Raw genomic sequence first — 18827 nt, forward strand, 5'->3', positions numbered from 1 at the left:
CGCACGCGCGCGCGCCACTCATTGGCTGGCCGGGCGGGCGCGCCACAACCCCCTCCCTCTCCTCCCCGCGCTGGCCCCACCCCTCGCCGCTCGCGCCGGACGTGGCGCCTCGCGACGACGTCACGTCAGGCCTGGGCGGGGGTGGGGGCGTGGCATAGCGCCCCCTGGCGGCCGCCGGGAGCCCCAGCTGAGTCCCCTCATGTCGCTGCCCCCCCCGGCCTGAATCCAGCGAGAAAACTGGGCTTTTCCAGCAGGAAAATGGGCATTTACAGGAGGAAAATGGGCTTTTCCAGCAGGAAAATGGGCTTTTCCACAAGGAAAATGGGCTTTTCCAGGAGGAAAATGGGCATTTCCAGCAGGAAAATGGGCTTTTCCAAAAGGAAAGCAGGCATTTTTAACAGGAAAATTGGCTTTTCCACAAGGCAAATGGGATTTTCCACAAGGAAAATGGGCTTTTCCAAAAGGAAAATAGGCATTTCCACAAGGAAAATGGGCTTTTCCACAAGGAAAATGAGCATTTCCAAAAGGAAAATGGGCGTTTTCAGCAGGAAAATGGGCATTTTCAGCAGGAAAAAGGGATTTTCCAGCGGGCAAACAGGCATTTTCAGCAGGAAAATGGGCTTTCCCTCACATTTTTTCCCTTCTGTGTGGGATGCGGGGGCACCAGGCAGTTCCTAAAAACACAAAATGGTCTCCCCGGCTGAGCTGACGCTCAGGGATGATTGTCCCTTCACGGAGCTAAGGTGATGTGAGCCTCAGCCCCGTTCTCCAGGGCTTTCTCTGTGATTTTGGGCAGAATGCGCCAAACTCCCGCATCCCGCACAGAGCCCGGTGTGCAGAGGGCCTGTTACGCTCCCAGACTCAGCACGAGCTTGTCTGGGATGTGTAATTCGGACGGACGATAGAAGAAATCTATGAAAAGTTTGGTTTTCACACCGCAGCCTCGTGCTCCACTTGGCTCGGGAGCAGCGGCTGGATTCCCCAGGGCTCGCTCAGCCTTGAGCAATGGGATTTCATCACTTATTTCCCACACCTGGGATCCCATTCTGCCACACTGGGTCACAGTCAGACAGAAACAACCCAAAATCAGGGCTGGATCTTGTTTCTTTCACGCCTTTCTATCAAAAGCAGCATCAACACCTGTCTGGTTGTTAAAGAACCATTTAATCCCTGTGGTGCACCCACATCAAAGTCATGGCAGCTGAAAATAAACAATCGCTTGCTGGGAACATCACCACAACCACCATTATTGCTGATTTTTTTGGGATGGCCACCAGCTCCTGGTTCTTGTGCCTTTCTCCAAATCCTTGTGCGCTGTGAGCATCAGCAGATGCGAGGGTGAGCCGGTACAAAAGGGAGATCTGGAGTTTTCCCAAGGAAAGCAGGAGGACAAAGCACAATGGCAGCATTCATCCTGCCTGCAGTGCCATCCTGCCCTCATTGTTCTGCAAAACAAAACAAATCCAAGAGGGACGCGGTCACAAAATGACTTCATGCGTCAAGAATCGTTCTGCCAGAAAAAAAAAATAAAAATTGAAAACTATTAATTAAAAAGCATTGAGAAAACCACTCATTAAGAAACTAGTTGCTTGACCTCTAGAAAAGCAAAATTATTGCTCAATTATTGCTGTCAGAGATGGAGAGAGGCCAAGAGCCAGGGAGAAGAAGCTGTCCTGCAGCAACACCAGAGGTCTGAGCTTCTGCAGATGTCCCTCTTCTGAACGTGGTTTATCATTTATATTTATAACCAGATAATTCTCTTGTCAGCAACTGCTATTCTGAGCTGTGCTCCTGCTCTATAAACTCACAATGTTAGCACTTCTTTCATCAGGCAACAGTTACATCCCCTGATGTAAAAGATGTTGAAATGTCTGGTCTTTCACCTCTTTTTAAGTGAAGGAACTGCCAACAAGCAATTTTTTTATCTTGAATTATCATAACTGTTGACTGTGGTATCCCTTATCATAGCTGCTGCGTGTAGAAACAGCTTCATTAATACAGTAATTAATAAATTAATTTTAAAAATTAATTTCTCCAAGTAGACAGTGTCTCTAAAGCAAGGAGACAGCACAAGGGTGGGGATGAGGAGGCAGGAGGGACCCTCGCTTCTTTTTTGGGATGAAAATTGCAGAATCACAGAATGGTTGGGGTTGGAGGGACTTCTGGAGATCATCCGAGGCAGGGTCACCTGGAGCAGTGCCAGAGGACCACATCCAGGTGGGGCTGGAATGTCTCCAGAGAGGGACACAGCAGGTTCGGAGCTCTGCCACCCCCAAAGAAATTCTTCCTCCTGTTGAGGTGAAACTTGTTGTGTTTTAGTTTATGGCTGTTACTCCCCGTCCTGTTGCTGGGCATCACCAAAAAGAATCCAGGATCATCCTCTGGCACCCCTTGGAGATGTTTCTATGGATTGGTGGGATCTCCTCTTTGCTCCAGAAGAACCCATGATTCCGTAGAAATAAAATCAAATCTGTTACTGTCCTGAAGGGCTGAATTCCGAGACGTTTTTGGAGGCTCCTTTTCCACAGAGAACGATTCCCTGAAGGCTGGAACATTTTCCATGGCGATTTAGGTGTTTATTGTGGCTGAAGGTGCCACGGGCGCAGGTTTATTGTGCTTTACGTGTTTATTGTGACCGATGGTCCCTCACAGATTTAGGAGTTTATTGTGCTTTACGTGTTTATTGTGACCGATGGTCCCTCACAGATTTAGGAGTTTATTGTGGCTGAGGACTCTACAGGAGCGGATTTACCGCTATTTAGGGGTTTATTGTGGCTGAAAGTGCCACAAAAACGAGAGTTTAACACTAATTAGATGTTTATTATGACCGAGGATCCTACAAAGGCGGAAGTGTTTATTGTGACCGGGGATCCCGCACGCGCATATTTATCACAGTTTAGGCGCCTATTGTGGCTGAAGGTCCGACAGACGCAGGTCTATCGCTATTTAAACGTTCACTATGACCAACGATCCCCCAGGCCCGGGTTTAACCGCAGCTTAGGTGTTTATTTATTTATTGCCACCGCCGCTCCCGCCGCCATCGCGGCAGCTCCCGCGCGGCGCCTCAGGCGGGCGGAGGGGGCGTGGCCTCCGCTCAGCCCCGCCCCACGCGCGGCGTTCCGGAAGTGACGTAGAACGCGGTGACCTTCAGAGGCGGCGTGCGGGTGTCAGGCCAGGCCGTGCCGCTCGGGGCTTCCTCCGGTTCCTTCCGCGCCGCTCGGGGCTTCCTCCGCTTCCCGCCGCCATGCCCAGGGGCAGCCGCAGCCGCACGTCCCGCGTGCCGCCCCCCGCCAGGTGAGGGCGGCGGGGGCCGCTTCTCTTTCTCCCCTCTCCCCCGCGCAGGCCGCAGTGGCCTGGCCGCCATGGTGCGGGCGGGTGACGCACCGGGGTGGTGGCAGCGCCCGGCTGGTTTGAGCTGGGCTGGCTGTGGGTTAGCGGAGCGGGGTCGGGCGATTTGGGGGATGGAAGTGGGTCTGCTCGGCCGCAGGGCCTGGACACCAACACCGTGGTAATCAGCCGCTTTTGGGTCTTACTCTGTTTTTCCCCAAAGTAGCTGTGTGAGCAGAAAGAAGCCTGTAACCCTGACCCTGTCTTGCATAAGACGCTTACCAGAACACCGAGTTCATTCCTTTGCGTGTAACGGGGGTGTGTGTAACCCCAGCGTGATCTCCTGCGCAGCGCAGTGTGACACTGTGTGTCCCTTCCAGCTGGGCACATTCCGTGCCTCACAGCAGGAACGCTGGGCTCTGGCCCCGCAGCCATGCGGCCTCTGCCCGGCGTGGTTTGGGATGATGATGATGAAGTGATGTTTCTCTTTGTGTCCCTGCAGCCGGGCACCCCCGATGAGAGCCGCGTCTCCAGCACCGGCTCCTCGGGCCTCTGTCCCCGCAGCGGCTCCGCCTTCCGCCGTGGCGGCGCCGGCCCCGAAGCAGCCGGGGCTGATGGCCCAGATGGCCACAACCGCTGCCGGGGTGGCCGTGGGCTCGGCCGTGGGACACACCATCGGCCACGCCATCACCGGAGGATTTAGTGGAGGGGGCAGCTCCGAAGCTGCCAGGCCTGATGTCACTTACCAGGTGAGGGGAAGCACGGCTGGACACTGGCTGATGGCAGCTCAGCTCCACGTGGGCTGAGGGAGTTGCTGGAGCCTTAAACACCACATGAGTCACAGCTGGAGTGCTTACAAACTTCATATAATCTATCTATATATAAAACTATATATAGTCTATAACGACAGACTGAATCTCCAAGGTAACTTGCCATGAGTCATCTTAAAAAGAGTTCAGAGGGATGCAGGAGGGATGTGTTGCAAGGTGTTGGTGTTATCTTCTACTGCATTCCTCTGATTCAGGCAGGATTTCCATGTTCCAGGTCTGATGTTGGGGAGATCTTTGCTCAGGTGCCATCCTGAGTTACCTGAATGTCTCAGAATCACTCAAGTTCTGTAACTTTAAAAACTGCTCTGAATGTGGCATTCTGCTGCTGGAAAATTGTTTTGTACTTTAGCCCTTCACTTGTTTTCCATTAAAAAAATGAAGATTTTGACTGAAATGCAGGGAAGAACCCATAGCAAGCAGTGTGGGGCTTGCTGGAAAGGCTTGTTTGGCTTTGTTGGAAAGGTCCTTATGGAGCCATTTGGTGTTTCAGGAGCCCCAGGCCGCTCAGGCTGCCCAGCAGCAGCAAGGTCCTTGCCAGTATGAGATGAAACAATTCCTGGAGTGTGCCCAGAAGCAGACTGACCTCAAGCTGTGTGAGGGCTTCAGTGAGGTGCTCAAGCAGTGCAGGATTTCCAATGGTAAGTACACAGTGCTGGCAGGCAGCTGTTAAATGGGATAATCAGTAAAAGAATCATGGGAATGATGTCCTGGGGGTTTGATCCAGCTGGGGAATCATGAAGGTGCTCTGAAGTCAGGTAAAGCAGCTGCTGTTCTGTTGGGCTTCGTGCTTTGGTCCTGTGGGGTGGAGAGAGGGTAAATTCCTGATGCTTTGTGCTGGTGCATGGCTTGAAGATGACTGGAAAAGAGGCAGCAGCACGTTGGGGGCATTAGCAGAGCTCTAAAGACAAAACCATCCTGTTCTGGGAGGAAGGAGGCAGCTGTGCAGCAGTGCTGATGTCTGCAGCTCAGCGTATCCCAGCAAGTGCATGAGGGAAGGGGGAACACCCTGACAAATCTGTCCTGTGTCAGGGAAAGCACCTTCCATTCAGGGATCCAAAACTCACTGAGATACCTCCTTACCCTTCCATTCAGGGATCCAAAACTCACTGAGGTAACTCTTTCCCTTTCAGGTTTGGCCTAAGCTTGTACAAGGAGGCAGCTGAAGATCATCTTGCAAGAACTGACCTATGAATGAAAAACAAAAAGCTTCAGTAATAAAGTTTAAAGCTGTCTGGTATCTTGTTAGTTCATACATTCACACTGTCATCTCTGTGGCTTGACTTCTGCCATAACTGCCTCTGATGTGATCCAACTTCACAGCCGCAATTTAATTTAGCACAAAATGGAAGAGTGAATAGTAAAGCAGAATGAGCTAACATGGGTTTTACTGGGTTTGCTGATTGTTGTGTTGAATGTATGTAATGTCTATAAATAAACTTCTCTCTCTAGAAGTACCTTGTGTTAGTTGAGTTTGAGTGCTGGAGTAAAGGGTGAGGTGAGAATTGATTTTGGCAGGGTGTTCTGCAGGTGTTTCTTTTTGTGCTGTAATAGGGCTGAACCATGAGAGGATGATCCTGTGGCTTTTCCCTCCTGCCTGGCTCAGGCAAGTTACAAAGCCATGGCTGGTACATGAAAATAATTTATTTTAAAAGTATTTACTGATGCAAAGTGCAAACCCTCCTTTTCCCATCAGAGGGAGCAGCCACGTCATGCCTTGCTCAAATCCTTGGGGCTGATAAAGTAAACACCCCCTGGTCATCACGGGAAAAGCCTGGATAAGCTGTGCTCCCACCAGGAACTGTGGTGGGGAATAACCCTGCTCTGAAAAGTGCAGTTCCTGTTAATACTTTCCCTAGCATAACCTGTTTTCCCTGATGTGGTATGCTCATTCCTAAAGCATTTCACCTGCAGCTCCTGGAAGTGAAAAGATTAAATCAGTGTTCAGAAGGGAGAGGAGTCACCTCACACAGAGCGGGTGAGGACAGAACTGCCTGTCCTGGTGACAGGAGCAGCTTTGCCTCTGCTGATCGAGCTCCCATCTCATTTCTGGGGTGCTTCACCGTCCTGGTGAAACTAAAATAAAACCATTGGGTGGTTTGGGCCACTCTAAGAGGAAATGGCCTTAAGCTGATACAGGGGCAATTCGGTTAGATATTAGGGGGGGAAAAAAAAATCCCTGTTTGGGTGGTCAGGCATTGGAATAGCTCCCCAGAGAAGTTGTGGAGTCACCATCCCTGGAAGTGTCCAAGAGGCGCCGGGTGCGGACAGAGCGGCTCGGTGCTCACGGTGGCAGTGCCGGCACGGCTGCTCTTAAAGCTCCCTGCCGCCTTCCCGATTCCGCGGCTCCGCGCTCCCCGCCCGTCCCGGCCGAGCCTCCCCGTGCCCGGGGCAGCCCCCGCTCCCGGCGGCCCCACGGCAACGCCCCCGGGGAGGAGGAGCCGGGGCCGCTCCGTGCTCGGCGGCGGAAGGGTTAAACCGGGGAAGTGCCGCAGCTCCGGGGCGGCCCCCGGCCCCCCCTTGCCCGTAGCCCGGCCATGCCCGCCCGGCTCCCGCCGCTGCCAACTCGCGCTGCGCTTTCTCCGGGGCCGGGCGGCGGCGGCCGGCCCTGAGCGCTCGGCTCCCGGCGGCAGGCCCGGGCCCAGCCCGGCGCTGCCCTCAGCGAGGTGAGGAGCCGGCGGCGCTGAGGGAGGGTTGTGAGGGGGGTCCTGCCCCGGGAAGCTCCCGTGCTCAGCGTTCTTTGGCTCCGGGTCAGCGGCGGAGGGTCGGGGCTGGAGCGCCCCTGGGCTGAGGGAGAGGGGCCGCGTTCCCCTGCCGGCCTGAAAGCTTGCTTTTTCTTGAGCTTTGCGGGTTTATCCCGGTGGATATTTGAATATCTTTGTTCTCCTCAGAGATCCCCCCGTTTGGCAGCTGCGGGCGGGGGGCGATGCCCAGCGCCTCACCCTCAGTGTTCCTCCCGGCAGAAAATCCCCTCACGACCCCCCTGCACTCTGCTAATGAACGCAGAGTGTCCCGATAGAGCCCTGCACCTGCTGCTTTTATAATTCCAGCGTGTTTTAAACAAACTCCCGGTTCTTTTCGCCCAGGAGAAGGCAGCACGCAGATTCCAGGCTTCTCCCGGCAGTGCTCCGTGGATGGTCCCCAGCCTCCAGCCCTTCCCCACAACACCAACCCCCAGGATCGGGATTTTCAAAAATAATCAGTTTTGCTTACCGCCCCCCCGCCACCTCAGAGATATTTTATTTTCCCTACTTCCTGGTCCTGCCTCTCCTTTGTGATTTCAGCATGGTTTGGAATTACTTGTAGTATTTCCAACAACTAAAATGTTGTAAGGTCACGGTTGTTTAGAAATGCTCCAGCCCGTGTTAGACATCCCTGGCAGCAGCAGCCAGACACCCAAAACACACTTTGGTCCTTAAAACCAGGTCAGGACAGATAACACATTGCTAATGAGATTTAAATGTACTTAGAGCTGCCAATGCCAATGCCCTGGCAGAGAAAGGAGGGCAAAGGGAAGCTCACAGAACTGGGGATCTCCTGCCCACCTCTGTCCCCTCCCCAGCAGCAAACTGTCATTCCCAAAGGGACAGTTTTGCTGCCCAGGCTTGTAAGAACTGCTTTCCATCCTAACTGCCTGGACTCCGAGTATGGGCACAGAAACAAGCTGCATAAAAATCCCTCCAAGCCTGAAATAGGAAAAAGAAATGGGACAAGAGCCTTTCAGGAGTTGTTGAGGCTGCTGGCAGCTGCACAGGAGTGGCTCAGGGAGTTCTTTGAGCTGCTGTCCTCATGCTGGCTCAGCTCCCATTGTCCCCAGTCCCTCTGTCCCCACTTGCACCCTGACCCACCCAGCCCCTCTTGCTACTTCACTGGCCCTCACTACCTCTTTTTCCTCCTCAGTCCATTTCTATTCCCTTCAAACAATATTTTCCCTCCTTATTCTCAGCTGAAGACAACTTTGTAATCTTAAAAATAACAAGGAAATGAAAGAGAAAATCAGTAGGGGCAGATTGCAGCTTCCAGATTCCCCTTGGGGTGGTGTTGGTGTGGGGTGGTGTTTCTGGAGGCTGCTGCTGTGAGCTGGGCACAGGGAAGGGATGAGGTTTTGGGGTGCCACAGCATTTCCCAAAGCCTTGGCCCCAGCTAAGCTGGTTCTGCCCCTGGGGACAGCCAGGCTGTGAGGGAATCCAGTGGGGTTTCTCCTGTTCCCAGTGGGATCTCTGCAGCATCCCAAGGGCAAAGCTTGGCTTTTCCAAGCAGCAGAACACCTCCTTTGGTTGCTCCAGGATCTTTCTTGTCTTCCTTCCTCCTCAATATTTTTTCTTCCATAAGGGATTGATGATCCCAGCTCTGGGGGCAGTGAGTGCCCATCCTGGCTCTTTTTTCCTTGCAGCTCCTTTCTACCCATAGACAAGCCCAGAGTGCTGCCTGACAGGAGCCAGAGATGACCAAGGAAGAAGATCTACCAGACTGGAACTCATCCAAGGAGTTTTATGAAAAATATGAGCCGAAGGAGGTTTTGGGCAGGTAAAGCTTTATTTTTGGCAAGCGGCTTGTTTTGGTTTCACGTCCTCCAGTGCCAGATTGGTACAGTGTTCCCTGGGAATCTGATACAAACAGGGCCCACAGCAGCATGGGGCTAAAAATAGCATGGAACAGCACTTTCCATCAGCTCAAAACCTTCTGTCCCACCGAGACAGGGTGACAGAGCGAGACCCGCTGGTGCATGAAAATCCCAGCCAGCCCAGGTGCCGGTGGCTGGGCAGGCAGGGATGGAACCCCCCTTTTGTCCCTGTTGTCCCTGGCAGGGGGGTGAGCAGCGTGGTCCGGAGGTGCATCCACAAAACCACGAGGCAGGAATACGCCGTGAAGATCATCGACATCACGGCGGGGAACATCTCCCCCAAGGAGGTGCAGGAGCTGCGGGAAGCCACCACCAAGGAGATCGACATCCTCCGCAAGGTCTCGGGCCACCCCAACGTCAGTAAGTCAGGCCTTGAGCGCCCACTCGAGGGCAATTTCTGCCCTCTGTGTTCCTCAGGGTGTCCCCAGGAAGGGTTTTTGGGGTGAAATCCCTGGATGATGCCAGGCACCTGCTCAGAGCATTGTTTGCTCTCCCTCCACGCACACACCCCAGCAGTGCCCCCCGTGTTGTCTCCCAAGCACAACACTTGTGAAGATCAGCTCCTCGTTAACTCATTTAGCAGTTTAATGAGATTTTTAGTCCATTGATGGACAGGAACACTGTGCTCACAGCCCCTGTGCTTTATTACAGTCCAGCTGAAGGACAGCTATGAATCCAGCACTTTCTTCTTCTTGGTGTTTGACTTGTAAGTACCAGCTGGCTCAGCACCCTGGGCCCACTCCCTCTCTGCAGATTGGTCCCAGCTTTTTATGGCCCAAAAATGGCAAAGTGGAGGGACAAGCAGCCCTTAAGGCAGAATCAAGCCCCAATTACTGCAAGCTCATGCAGCTCTGCTGCCAGCACTGTTTTCCCTCTGTCAGCGGCTCAGCCCTGCTCGGGTTTCCCTGTAACCTTTGGTGGGAGCTGTCGTGCATCCCTGAGGGTTATTTATATGCTCAGTGGGACCAGGGTGTCTGCAAAGCCACAATTCCCAATGCCAGGACAGTGCAGTGGATGTCAGAGGAGTGGCATGGCACTGGGAGAGCCCCATCCCTGCCCCGTCTTTGATGGTTGGACTTCGTGATCTTATAGATCTTTTTCAACCTTAACAATTGTGTTTCTACCCAAAACCTGCCCTCTCCAGGCACAGCTTCTTCTCCTTCTGCCTGATATTTTACTGAAATATATAAAGGCACTTTTACCCCTTTTTATGGAAGTTATTTTGGGCTGTTAAGGGGCACAGACCCCTGACTGATCCTCCCCAGAGACTCAGGGCTGGTTTGATGTTGCAGCTCAGCCTCTGCCTGACTCTGTGTCCCCTCCCTCACGCAGGATGAGGAGAGGGGAGCTCTTTGACTACCTCACTGAGAAAGTCACCTTGAGTGAGAAAGAAACCAGGTAAGGCCAGGTGCAGAGGGGTGAAAATCACCTTGCAAGAGCAGAGTGTGGTTTGAGGGGAGAGCACAGCACCCTGGGCTGTGTCCCTGTGCACTGTCCCTGTCCCCTTCCCTGGGATCATGGTGCCAGTGGGTATTTGGGACAGGGAATGAGCTGTCCCCATCCCCAGGAAGATCATGAGAGCGCTGCTGGAAGTGATCCAGTACCTGCACTCCATCAACATCGTCCACCGGGACCTGAAGCCAGAGAACATCCTGCTGGATGATGACATGAACATCAAGCTGACAGATTTTGGCTTCTCCTGCCAGCTGAATGAGAATGAGAAGCTCAAAGGTAGGGGGCTGGTGAGCTGGGGGGATGCTGGACTGGTGAGTTTTTCCAGCCCCACTCTCTCCTTGTCACCAGTCTCACCTGGGGGTGCAAATTGGTGCTGTTTGGCTGCTTTTGCTGTCCTCACACACAAGTTCTGCCTGCACACAGCCTCCACACCTCTCTCCTTGCCATGAAAAAGTTGCTGCTCTTTATGAAAACCATCCTAATCCATTCCACTTCTTTTTTCCTCCAGCTGATCCCCATTACTGATCATCCACTTACTGCCCCATTGTTTCCCCCAACTCCTACATGCAAAGAGCCACATACCCAACAACAGGCATTCCCTCCCACAGGCATCCATATAATTTTCTTTGCTCACTTTTTAGCCACAATAATTCACAAAAAAAGTCACCAGTGAGATGCACACAGGTTGCAATTCTTCCTGTGAGCACCATCCCTGCAAAGATGCCACCATGGGCTGCCTGGAGGTGGGTGGGAGTGGCACCTGGGTTGATGCTCTGCCCTGTGTCCCTGTCCCCACAGAGATCTGTGGCACTCCTGGCTACCTGGCCCCTGAGATCCTGCAGTGCTCCATGGATGATGAGCACCAAGGCTATGGGAAGGAGGTGGATATGTGAGTGAGAAGCTGTTCCCTAAACACACACGTGGTTTGAGGCATGGCCAGAATTGTGTCCATGGGGACCTGTTTGAGTGTTTGGAAAGAATGAAATGATGCACCAAAAGCCAATATTGGTGGCTGTGAGGGGCTGTCTGGGTCACCAGGGGGTTCTGGCACAGAGCAGGGGGTGAAGCAGCCTGGGGATAAGCCCACCTCCTCACTTTGCCTCATTGTGGGAGGGAAAGCAACACTTTCTGTTCATGGAGTCAACTTAGACTGAGCTCCAAGACACAGGGGTTTTAAACACACCTTGTGCACCCCCTAAGAGAGCAGCCAGCTCAGGGCAGCCCACCAGAGCTCTGCAGGGACTTTGCCACCACCTCTGGTGGCTTCAGGCTGCAGTGGTCAGAGTTGTGACACACACCCAGGGCATTTCATTTCCCTTCCAGTCTGAGCCAGGACACCTGGCACTGCACAGCCTGAGCTGTGCCTGAGGGCATCCAGCCTGGCTGGCATCACCAAGCCCCATTCCCTTCCCTAAAAAACTCTGCAAGGGCCAAACACTCCATCTCAAGGCATCCTCCTGCAGCATCCAGGAAACAACTCCCCGTCAGCCCAGCTCAAACCACGCTCCAGCACAGCTCAGCCCCCCTCCCCAGGCACACGCAGGGCAGTTCCCTGCCGGTTTTCCAGCTGTTTCCAGGTGTCCAGTTTCCTGCTGGTTTTCCCCCGGGGTGCAGAGCCAGCTGGGTGCCCCGGGGGTGGCACAGGGGTGCTGGAGGCTCCGTGTGGGCTGCCCACAGGTGGAGCACCGGGGTGATCATGTACACCCTGCTGGCCGGCTCGCCGCCCTTCTGGCACCGCAAGCAGATGCTGATGCTGCGCATGATCATGAACGGCGATTACCACTTCGGCTCCCCGGAGTGGGACGACCGCTCCGACACCGTCAAGGACCTGGTAGGTGCTTGGGCTGGGAAAACCCGGAGTGGAGGGGGTGTTGCGGAGCCCTGGGATAGCCCAGACTGAGCGGGTGCCCCTGCAGATCTCGCGGTTCCTGGTGGTGGACCCGCGGCAGCGGTACACGGCGGGCGAGGCGCTGGCACACCCCTTCTTCCAGCAGTACGACGTGGAGGAGGTCCGGCACTTCAGCCCCTTCCGCAAATTCAAGGTGGGGATGAGGCTGGGAGCTGCAGGAGCCAGCAGTGGGATGGGTTTGGGAGAAGCTGGGGGTTGGGTAAAGTTGATGGGGCTGGGTTTTGGGAGGATGCTGCAGCCTGGGTGCAGACCAAGTACTCCTTCACAGGAGGGAGTTAAGGGAGAAACTGCCTCTCACCTCCAAAGGAAACCATTGAAAGAGCTGGAGAGTTCAGCCTGGAGAAGAGAAGGTTCCAGGGAGACCTTAGAGCCCCTTCCATTGCCCAAAGAGGCTCCAAGAGAGCTGGAGAGGGACTTTGGACAAGGGATGGAGTGACAGGGCAGGGGGGAAGGGCTTGCGAGTGCCAGAGGACAGTGTCAGATGGGATTGTGGGAAGAAATTCTTGGCTGTGAGGGTGCTGAGGCCCTGGCAGAGGTTTCCCAGAGAACATGACTGCCCCATCCCTGGAAGTGTCCAAGGCCAGGTCAGACAGGGCTTGGAGCAACCTGGGATAGGGGAAAACATCCCTGCCCATGGCAGGGAATAAAACGGGCTTTAAGCTCCCTTTTAACTCAAACCATGCTGTGATTCTGCGATTCCCTGGCATGAACCCCTTCCCTGTGCCAGCCCTGCAGAAACTGAACTGTGCCAGGCACTGAGTTCCTTCCTGACTCCCACATGAGGTGATCCACTGGGACCACCCCATTGAGGGAATTCCTCTGAATGCCAGGCTGTTATGGGAGAATCCCTCTAAATGCCAGGCTGTTGTGGGAGAATTCCATTGAATGCCAGGCTGTTGCTCTGAATCCCAGGCTGTTGTGGGAATTCCTGGCTGTTGTGGAAATTCCCTGAATGCCAGGCTGTTGTGGGAGGATTCCCCTGAATCCCAGGCTGTTGTGGAGGATTCCCCTGAATCCCAGGCTGTTGTGGAGGATTCCCCTGACTGCCAGGCTGCTCCCTTTCCCCAGGTGATCTGCCTGACCGTGCTGGCCTCGGTGAGGATTTACTACCAGTACCGGCAGGTGAAGTCGGTGACCCGGGAGCTGGTGGTCAGGGACCCCTACGCGCTCAAGCCCGTCCGCAAGCTCATCGACGCCTGCGCCTTCCGCACCTACCGCCACTGGGTGAAGAAGGGGGAGGCCCAGAACAGAGCTGCCCTCTTTGAGAACACCTGCAAGGCCATCCTGCTCACCCTGGCAACTGAGGAGGGGCTGTTCTGATCGCTGCCCCAGCCCCTGGTTTGGCTCACAGCAAGGCGAGTAAAATATTGGAAAACAAAACTGAACCGTGATTTCTGGGGTTTTTAAATTTTATTTCACTTGGCTCAAATTTTATTTCACTTGGTGCAAATACAAACCCAGGAAACAATTCGCTCCTGGGGTGTATCTCACTGGAGGAATGGGTTTGGAGAAGCCACATTTAGCAGAGCCAGAACCAGCTGCAGCTCCCCATGGGGAAGGCTCAGCCCTCAGGCAGCTGCAGTGCCTGTTCTGGGACAGTTAGAGGTGGATGAGGGATCCCTGAGCAGGGTTCTTGCCCATCCTTGTGGTCAAGGCTCCTGGTCAAGTTTGGTGCAGAGCTCGTGCACAGAGAGTTTGTGCTGGTTTTAACTCCTGGGAGAGGTGGGGCACTGGTTTGTCACACACATCTGTCACACACATCATTTTGTCACTGCTCAAATGCCAGTGAAGGTGCCTTGTTTTGCTTCTGGGAAGGCTCAGCACTGCTCCGAAGCTGGGACTTCCCAAGGGAATGGGGACTGATTATGACACCCCCTTCCACAGATGTGCCCCCATGACTTCCCCCCTGGCAGCCCCACACTGATGGTCACAGGGGGCTGTGGGTGTCCCCTCACTGGAGGTCACAGCAGCTCTGGCCCAGTCCCACACATGCACCCCTCTGCTTTACATGGACAACAACAGGAGAGCTGGAGTATCTCCCACACCAAAAGGACACTAAAGACAAACCCCCCTTCCTGCCTTCCCAATCACTGCTGCCACCCAGCACTGAAAAGGCTGAAATTATTTTCAATTTTAGAAACCACTGGGGTTTAATGGAAGTGACAGCTGGGGGTTACTGTTCATCTCCACAGGAGAAAATGCCTCAGGTGTTCCCAGTGAGCCCTCAGAGCTCAGGTTTGCTCTGGCTTTTCCAGGCTGGCACGGGCGGGACGTCGGCAGCGCAGCGGAAGCTGAGGTTGTCAGAGGCAGAGTCTGGTGTGTTCCCCATCCTCACAGGGAAAGAGAGACCCAAAATCAGGGATCCTTCCTTGTTACACATATCCCTAACATGTTACAACACTCACAACCCTAGTGTGACCTGCTGGAACAGCCTAGAAACATCTTCCAATTCCCCTGAATAACTCAGAGAAAAGCATTTAATTATTAATACTTGCTGGAAAACACATGATTTGAGAAGCATTTAGGAATGGATTTGTAGCAGGGGTGGTTTTAGCCATATTTGTAGTGTGCTCTGCCAACTGCTTCTCAAAAAAATTGTGTAGGAACAAACATATTTTAAAATAAAACCAACCACAGGATCAACTGCTTCTCAAAAACTTGTGTAGGAACAAACATATTTTAAAATAAAACCAACCAGAGCAGGAAATCCTTGTGCAGCACCTGGGCTTTGGCCAGACCTACCTGGTGGTGACACGAGCTCTGTGGTTTGCAGAGCCATCTGCAGTGTCAATCCATGAGGCCCCTCTCAGCACCTGCATCTTCTGGGCCCTGGATGCCCTTCCTGGAGCCAGGAATTCTGATGCTGTCCATTCCCAGGTGTTTCCCAGCAGGTCATAGAGCCCTGAGATGGTTTTGTGTCAGAATTAGGAGAGCAGGTGTGCAAGAAGTGTAAATTCGGTGTATGGGAGGGGGCAATAGTCAAAGGATCATCCAAGAGTGTGGTTTAATGGTGAGGCTGAAAAAATTCCTCAATGTATTTCAAACAGTGCAAGAGGACATGGCAGCCAGACACTGTCCTTGGAATTTTTGTTACACCCCAATGAGCTGCAAAACAACCCAGTTTTAATTAGAAGGAGGTGGTTTGGTGCCTGAAGTGCAGCAGGTGCTCCTCAGCCAACTCCAGCACCAAAATCGGTGCTTTTCCTGGGCTCACTTACTCTACTCCAGATCCCACATATCTGATATGATAATTAACATTAATTTAGGGGGCAGATGCCTCCCCAAAGCAGGGTGAGGGTGCTCTGTACCGTAGCTGTTCTGGGCAGGGAAGGCTGTCACCGGAGAGACGCCGTGGTAGCCGTCCTCAGCCGTGTCCCCCTGAGGGAAGGCACCCTGGGGAACAGAGATCACTCCCAGCAAAGAACCACCCCAGAAACAACCCCAAATCCTGCTTCTCACAGGGCTCTGCCACACTCCAAGTAGGCAAATAACTCTGGTGGCAATTTATGTTGGTCAAGAGAGATCAACTTGAAGTTGTCCCAAGTTCCCTCTTCAAATAAATTTATGTGTGAATTTTTAGAAGCAGTAAAATCCTGGTTTCCCAGGGAAGATGGGCTGAGCCTGCTCCCTCTGAGGGTATTTTTACCACCCCCAGAAGCTGAGTTTCAGTACCCCCAGTGTTTCCCAGGACTCCCTGACTCAGTGGTTGAGTGAGACCCTACCCTGAGGACAGCCCAGCATGGATGGCATGATTTTTATCATCTCACCTGCCACAGGTTTGTACGGTTTGGCTGGAACTTGTTTCCCCAGGGATACATCCTTTCTGCCAGGGAGGAAAAGACACTTGTTAGCCCTGGGTCACTCCAGCCAGGCTTTTAGGATTGTCCTTTTCTGCTCAGCTTAGGACACTGAGATTGTATTAATTTATTAATTATTAATATTATCACCCTCTCAGGCCAAAAGAGGTGGTTCAAACACCCTCCCAGATCAACATCTGAAAACATCCCTGGAGGGAGGTTTGCATCTGGTGGAACTAACACCCCTCCATGCCTGCTTTGGGAAAAGCTCAGAGCTTGTGCTACGTACGCTCCAGTCCTCCCCTGGCAGCAAATTCCCACTCCTCCTCCGACGGGAGCCGCTTCCCTCTCCAGGCACAGAAGGCCTGAGCATCGTTCCAGCTCACGTGCAGCACTGGGTAATCCAGCCTGTCCTTGATGCTGGAGCCAGGGCCTGAGGGCTGGGAGGGATTGAAGCAGATTTGAATTAATTTTATACAGTTTTCATTACAAAGGGAGTAAGGGGTGGAAGAGATGAAAAGATGGAAAGTGTTTTTGCACCTATTTTTGGTCAATAAGGTTCAGCACACACAACACACGAGCTCCCAGCACAGAGAGGAGTCACCACACCAGGATTCTATCACACCAAGATTTTACCACACCAGGATTCTATCACACCAAGATTTTACCACACCAGGGCTTTACCATACCGGGATTTTTCACACCAGGATTTTTCCACACCAAAATTTTTCCACACCAGGATTTTTCTACACCAAAATTTTACCACACCAGGAGTTTTCCACACCAGGAGTTTTCCACACCAGGATTTTACTCACCTGTCTCCAAAAAGCCTTCTCGATGGGCAGCCACCACGGGGCTGACTGGGGAAAGAAATGACACCAAGATTAAAGGAGAACTGGTGACACCTGTGCTGGTGACACTGTCCCACAGCAGGGTGTGTTAGTCTGGGAAATGCTGCAGTTTGAGCTGGGTTATCAGACATTTGGATGCTGCTTTCCCACAGAGCAGATGCATCTGCTTTTCAAAGTGAAAACAGATCAAGAGGCTCATGCTGTTCATTTTTCTATATTAAAGTTAGATTACTGAAGTACTTTGAAACACATTTTACTTCCTCCCAGCTCTCTGGAGTCCAGACTGACAGCTCACAGAGCATGGAAACAGAGGAGCACATGAATCAACCTCAGCTCAATCCTGCTGAGGTTCAAAAGCAAAACAACCCCAGACTAAAGAAAAACCTCCGAGAACAGCAGGCTCTGCAGAGCTGCTCCTCAGTGGAAAAGCAACACCAAACTCATCACAGTATTCAGATTTACCTCCAGTTTTTGGGTGACTTTTTTTTTCAGCTCTTCAGATACGAAATCCTCAAAGACAAAGCTCCAGCCAAATGCTTCTGCTTCTGTTTTGTATTTCTTTTCTCTAACAAACTCCCTGGCATAAATACAACATGCTCTGGGTAAGAGTTCTTCAAGCTCTGCCTCACAAATCTGCTTGTGCAATGAGTTCAGAGCAAGGCAAAAGGTACAAAACTTACAGACCCCACCAGCTCCAGATGGTTTAATTTAGATTTAACAGATAAAACAGTCCAATGTGCATCTTTGCACAGATTTGATATTTTTAATATTACCTGTGCAGGTAAACTCAGCCTGCACTCAGTTTTCCATAACTGCAGAGAGAAAAAAATCCCTTAAAAGCCAATAAAACCTGTGGCTGCTGTTAGTGGAAGAGGAGAAGAAGAGAGGAAGAGAAGAGAGGGAAGAGAGAAAAAGAGAGAAGAGCGGAGAGAGAAGAAGAGAGGGAAAGAATAGGGAAAGGAGAGGGAAAGGAGGAGAGGAAGGAAAAGAGAGGAAGAAGAGAGGAGGAGAAGGAGATGAGGAGAAAAGAGGAAGAGGACGAGATGAAAAAAAGAACAAATAAGAGGAAAGAAGGGGGAAATGACAAAAAAGGAAATAAAAGTATGTTTGCAAGCCACACTGCCACGATGGTTCAGCTTGCACCTGTGACAGTGATTTCCTATTGACAGACACATTTTTTTTCCCAACGAGCACCCAAGCAGTGGCTTTCAGACCGCAGAGCAGCTGGCACCACAGCCGGCCCTGCCCCTCCCCAGGGCCACCCGAGGCACGGCGGGCTCACCTGAAGTCCCTGTTTGTCACCGGGTGTCTGTCGAGAGCAAAGGGCTTCACCGTCACCTCCCTGGCGGGCGCCTCCTCGCCCCTCCTCTGCAGGGAGCCGGATCCCATCTGGAAGGTGCCTCCGGGCAGCTGCACCATGCTGCCATCCTCTCCGAGCGCTGAAAAGGGACAAATTTCATTTACAAGTTTCATTTTTAAACATTGGCGAGGCGCAGCTAGTGGCGGGATGTGCCGGCCTGTGCCGGACGGGGTGACAGCGGTCGCTGTCCGCACAGCCCAAAGCATTTCAAGTCCCGTTTTCGGGAAGGGGGAGCAGGAGGCTCCGGGAGGGGATGCCGGGGTGGATTTTGGGGGTGCCGGGGGGATTTCGGGGCTCTCACCGCGCTGAGCCCCCAGCACCGCCCAGCACAGCAGCAGCAGCCCCGCCGCCGCTCCCATCCCGGAGGCGCCGCGGGCCCGACCCGGAGGTGCCGCGGGCTCGGGAAGCGCTTCCGGGGCAGCGGGTCTGCAGGAAAGGGGATTGCTGTCACTGCCCGGCTGCACACGGGGTTAAAACTGCCGGGCAGCGGGGCCACCGCCACCCTTCCACACGAGAGAGGCTTTTTTTGGTGTTTGAGGGGTTTTTGAAAGGTTTCGTGTGTGACGGAGGAAGGAGATTCCTCCTAACACAAAGGAGCGCTGGTTTTAGGGAAAATCATTCCGGAGGGTAGCAGGCTGTTCCCCTGCCACGAACCCAGATAGCTCTGCCCAGACCTG

The 18827-nt window shown here is 53.0% G+C and overlaps 3 protein-coding genes across 8 annotated transcripts; 2 read left to right on the forward strand and 1 right to left on the reverse strand.

Moving 5' to 3' along the window:
• Positions 1-3107: 3107 nt before the first annotated feature.
• Positions 3108-5611, forward strand: CHCHD2 (coiled-coil-helix-coiled-coil-helix domain containing 2). Its single transcript, XM_041422961.1, has 4 exons — positions 3108-3294; positions 3830-4076; positions 4648-4795; positions 5288-5611. Exons 1-4 carry the CDS (start codon positions 3245-3247, stop codon positions 5296-5298), a joined length of 456 nt encoding a protein of 151 aa, XP_041278895.1. The 5' UTR covers positions 3108-3244; the 3' UTR covers positions 5299-5611.
• A 988-nt stretch (positions 5612-6599) lies between these two features.
• Positions 6600-13522, forward strand: PHKG1 (phosphorylase kinase catalytic subunit gamma 1). Of its 2 annotated transcripts, none has more exons than XM_041422966.1 (10): positions 6600-6820; positions 8548-8681; positions 8963-9138; positions 9430-9484; positions 10111-10176; positions 10346-10509; positions 11032-11122; positions 11911-12064; positions 12150-12275; positions 13211-13522. In XM_041422966.1, exons 2-10 carry the CDS (start codon positions 8599-8601, stop codon positions 13460-13462), a joined length of 1167 nt encoding a protein of 388 aa, XP_041278900.1. In that variant the 5' UTR covers positions 6600-6820; positions 8548-8598; the 3' UTR covers positions 13463-13522. The 2 variants fall into 2 exon arrangements, with proteins under 2 accessions (XP_041278900.1, XP_041278901.1); XM_041422967.1 differs by having other exon boundaries at positions 8565-8681.
• A 5-nt stretch (positions 13523-13527) lies between these two features.
• On the reverse strand, positions 13528-18546 carry SUMF2 (sulfatase modifying factor 2). Of its 5 annotated transcripts, XM_041422970.1 has the most exons (9): positions 18452-18539; positions 18073-18229; positions 17253-17367; positions 16755-16799; positions 16229-16379; positions 15910-15965; positions 15451-15535; positions 14885-15044; positions 13532-14472 (listed from the first exon to the last, which is right to left on the reverse strand). In XM_041422970.1, the coding sequence occupies exons 1-9, from the start codon at positions 18507-18509 to the stop codon at positions 14367-14369; spliced, it is 933 nt and encodes a 310-aa protein (XP_041278904.1). In that variant the 5' UTR covers positions 18510-18539; the 3' UTR covers positions 13532-14366. The 5 variants fall into 5 exon arrangements, 4 of the variants coding, with proteins under 4 accessions (XP_041278904.1, XP_041278903.1, XP_041278906.1 ...); XM_041422969.1 differs by having other exon boundaries at positions 18073-18537; XR_005954001.1 differs by lacking the exon at positions 15451-15535 and having other exon boundaries at positions 13528-14472; positions 18073-18543.
• Positions 18547-18827: the final 281 nt, after the last annotated feature.

The sequence above is a fragment of the Onychostruthus taczanowskii genome, unplaced genomic scaffold, assembly GCF_017590055.1.
Source record: "Onychostruthus taczanowskii isolate IOZ18803 unplaced genomic scaffold, ASM1759005v1 scaffold75, whole genome shotgun sequence".
In the NCBI taxonomy this organism is placed as follows: domain Eukaryota; kingdom Metazoa; phylum Chordata; class Aves; order Passeriformes; family Passeridae; genus Onychostruthus; species Onychostruthus taczanowskii.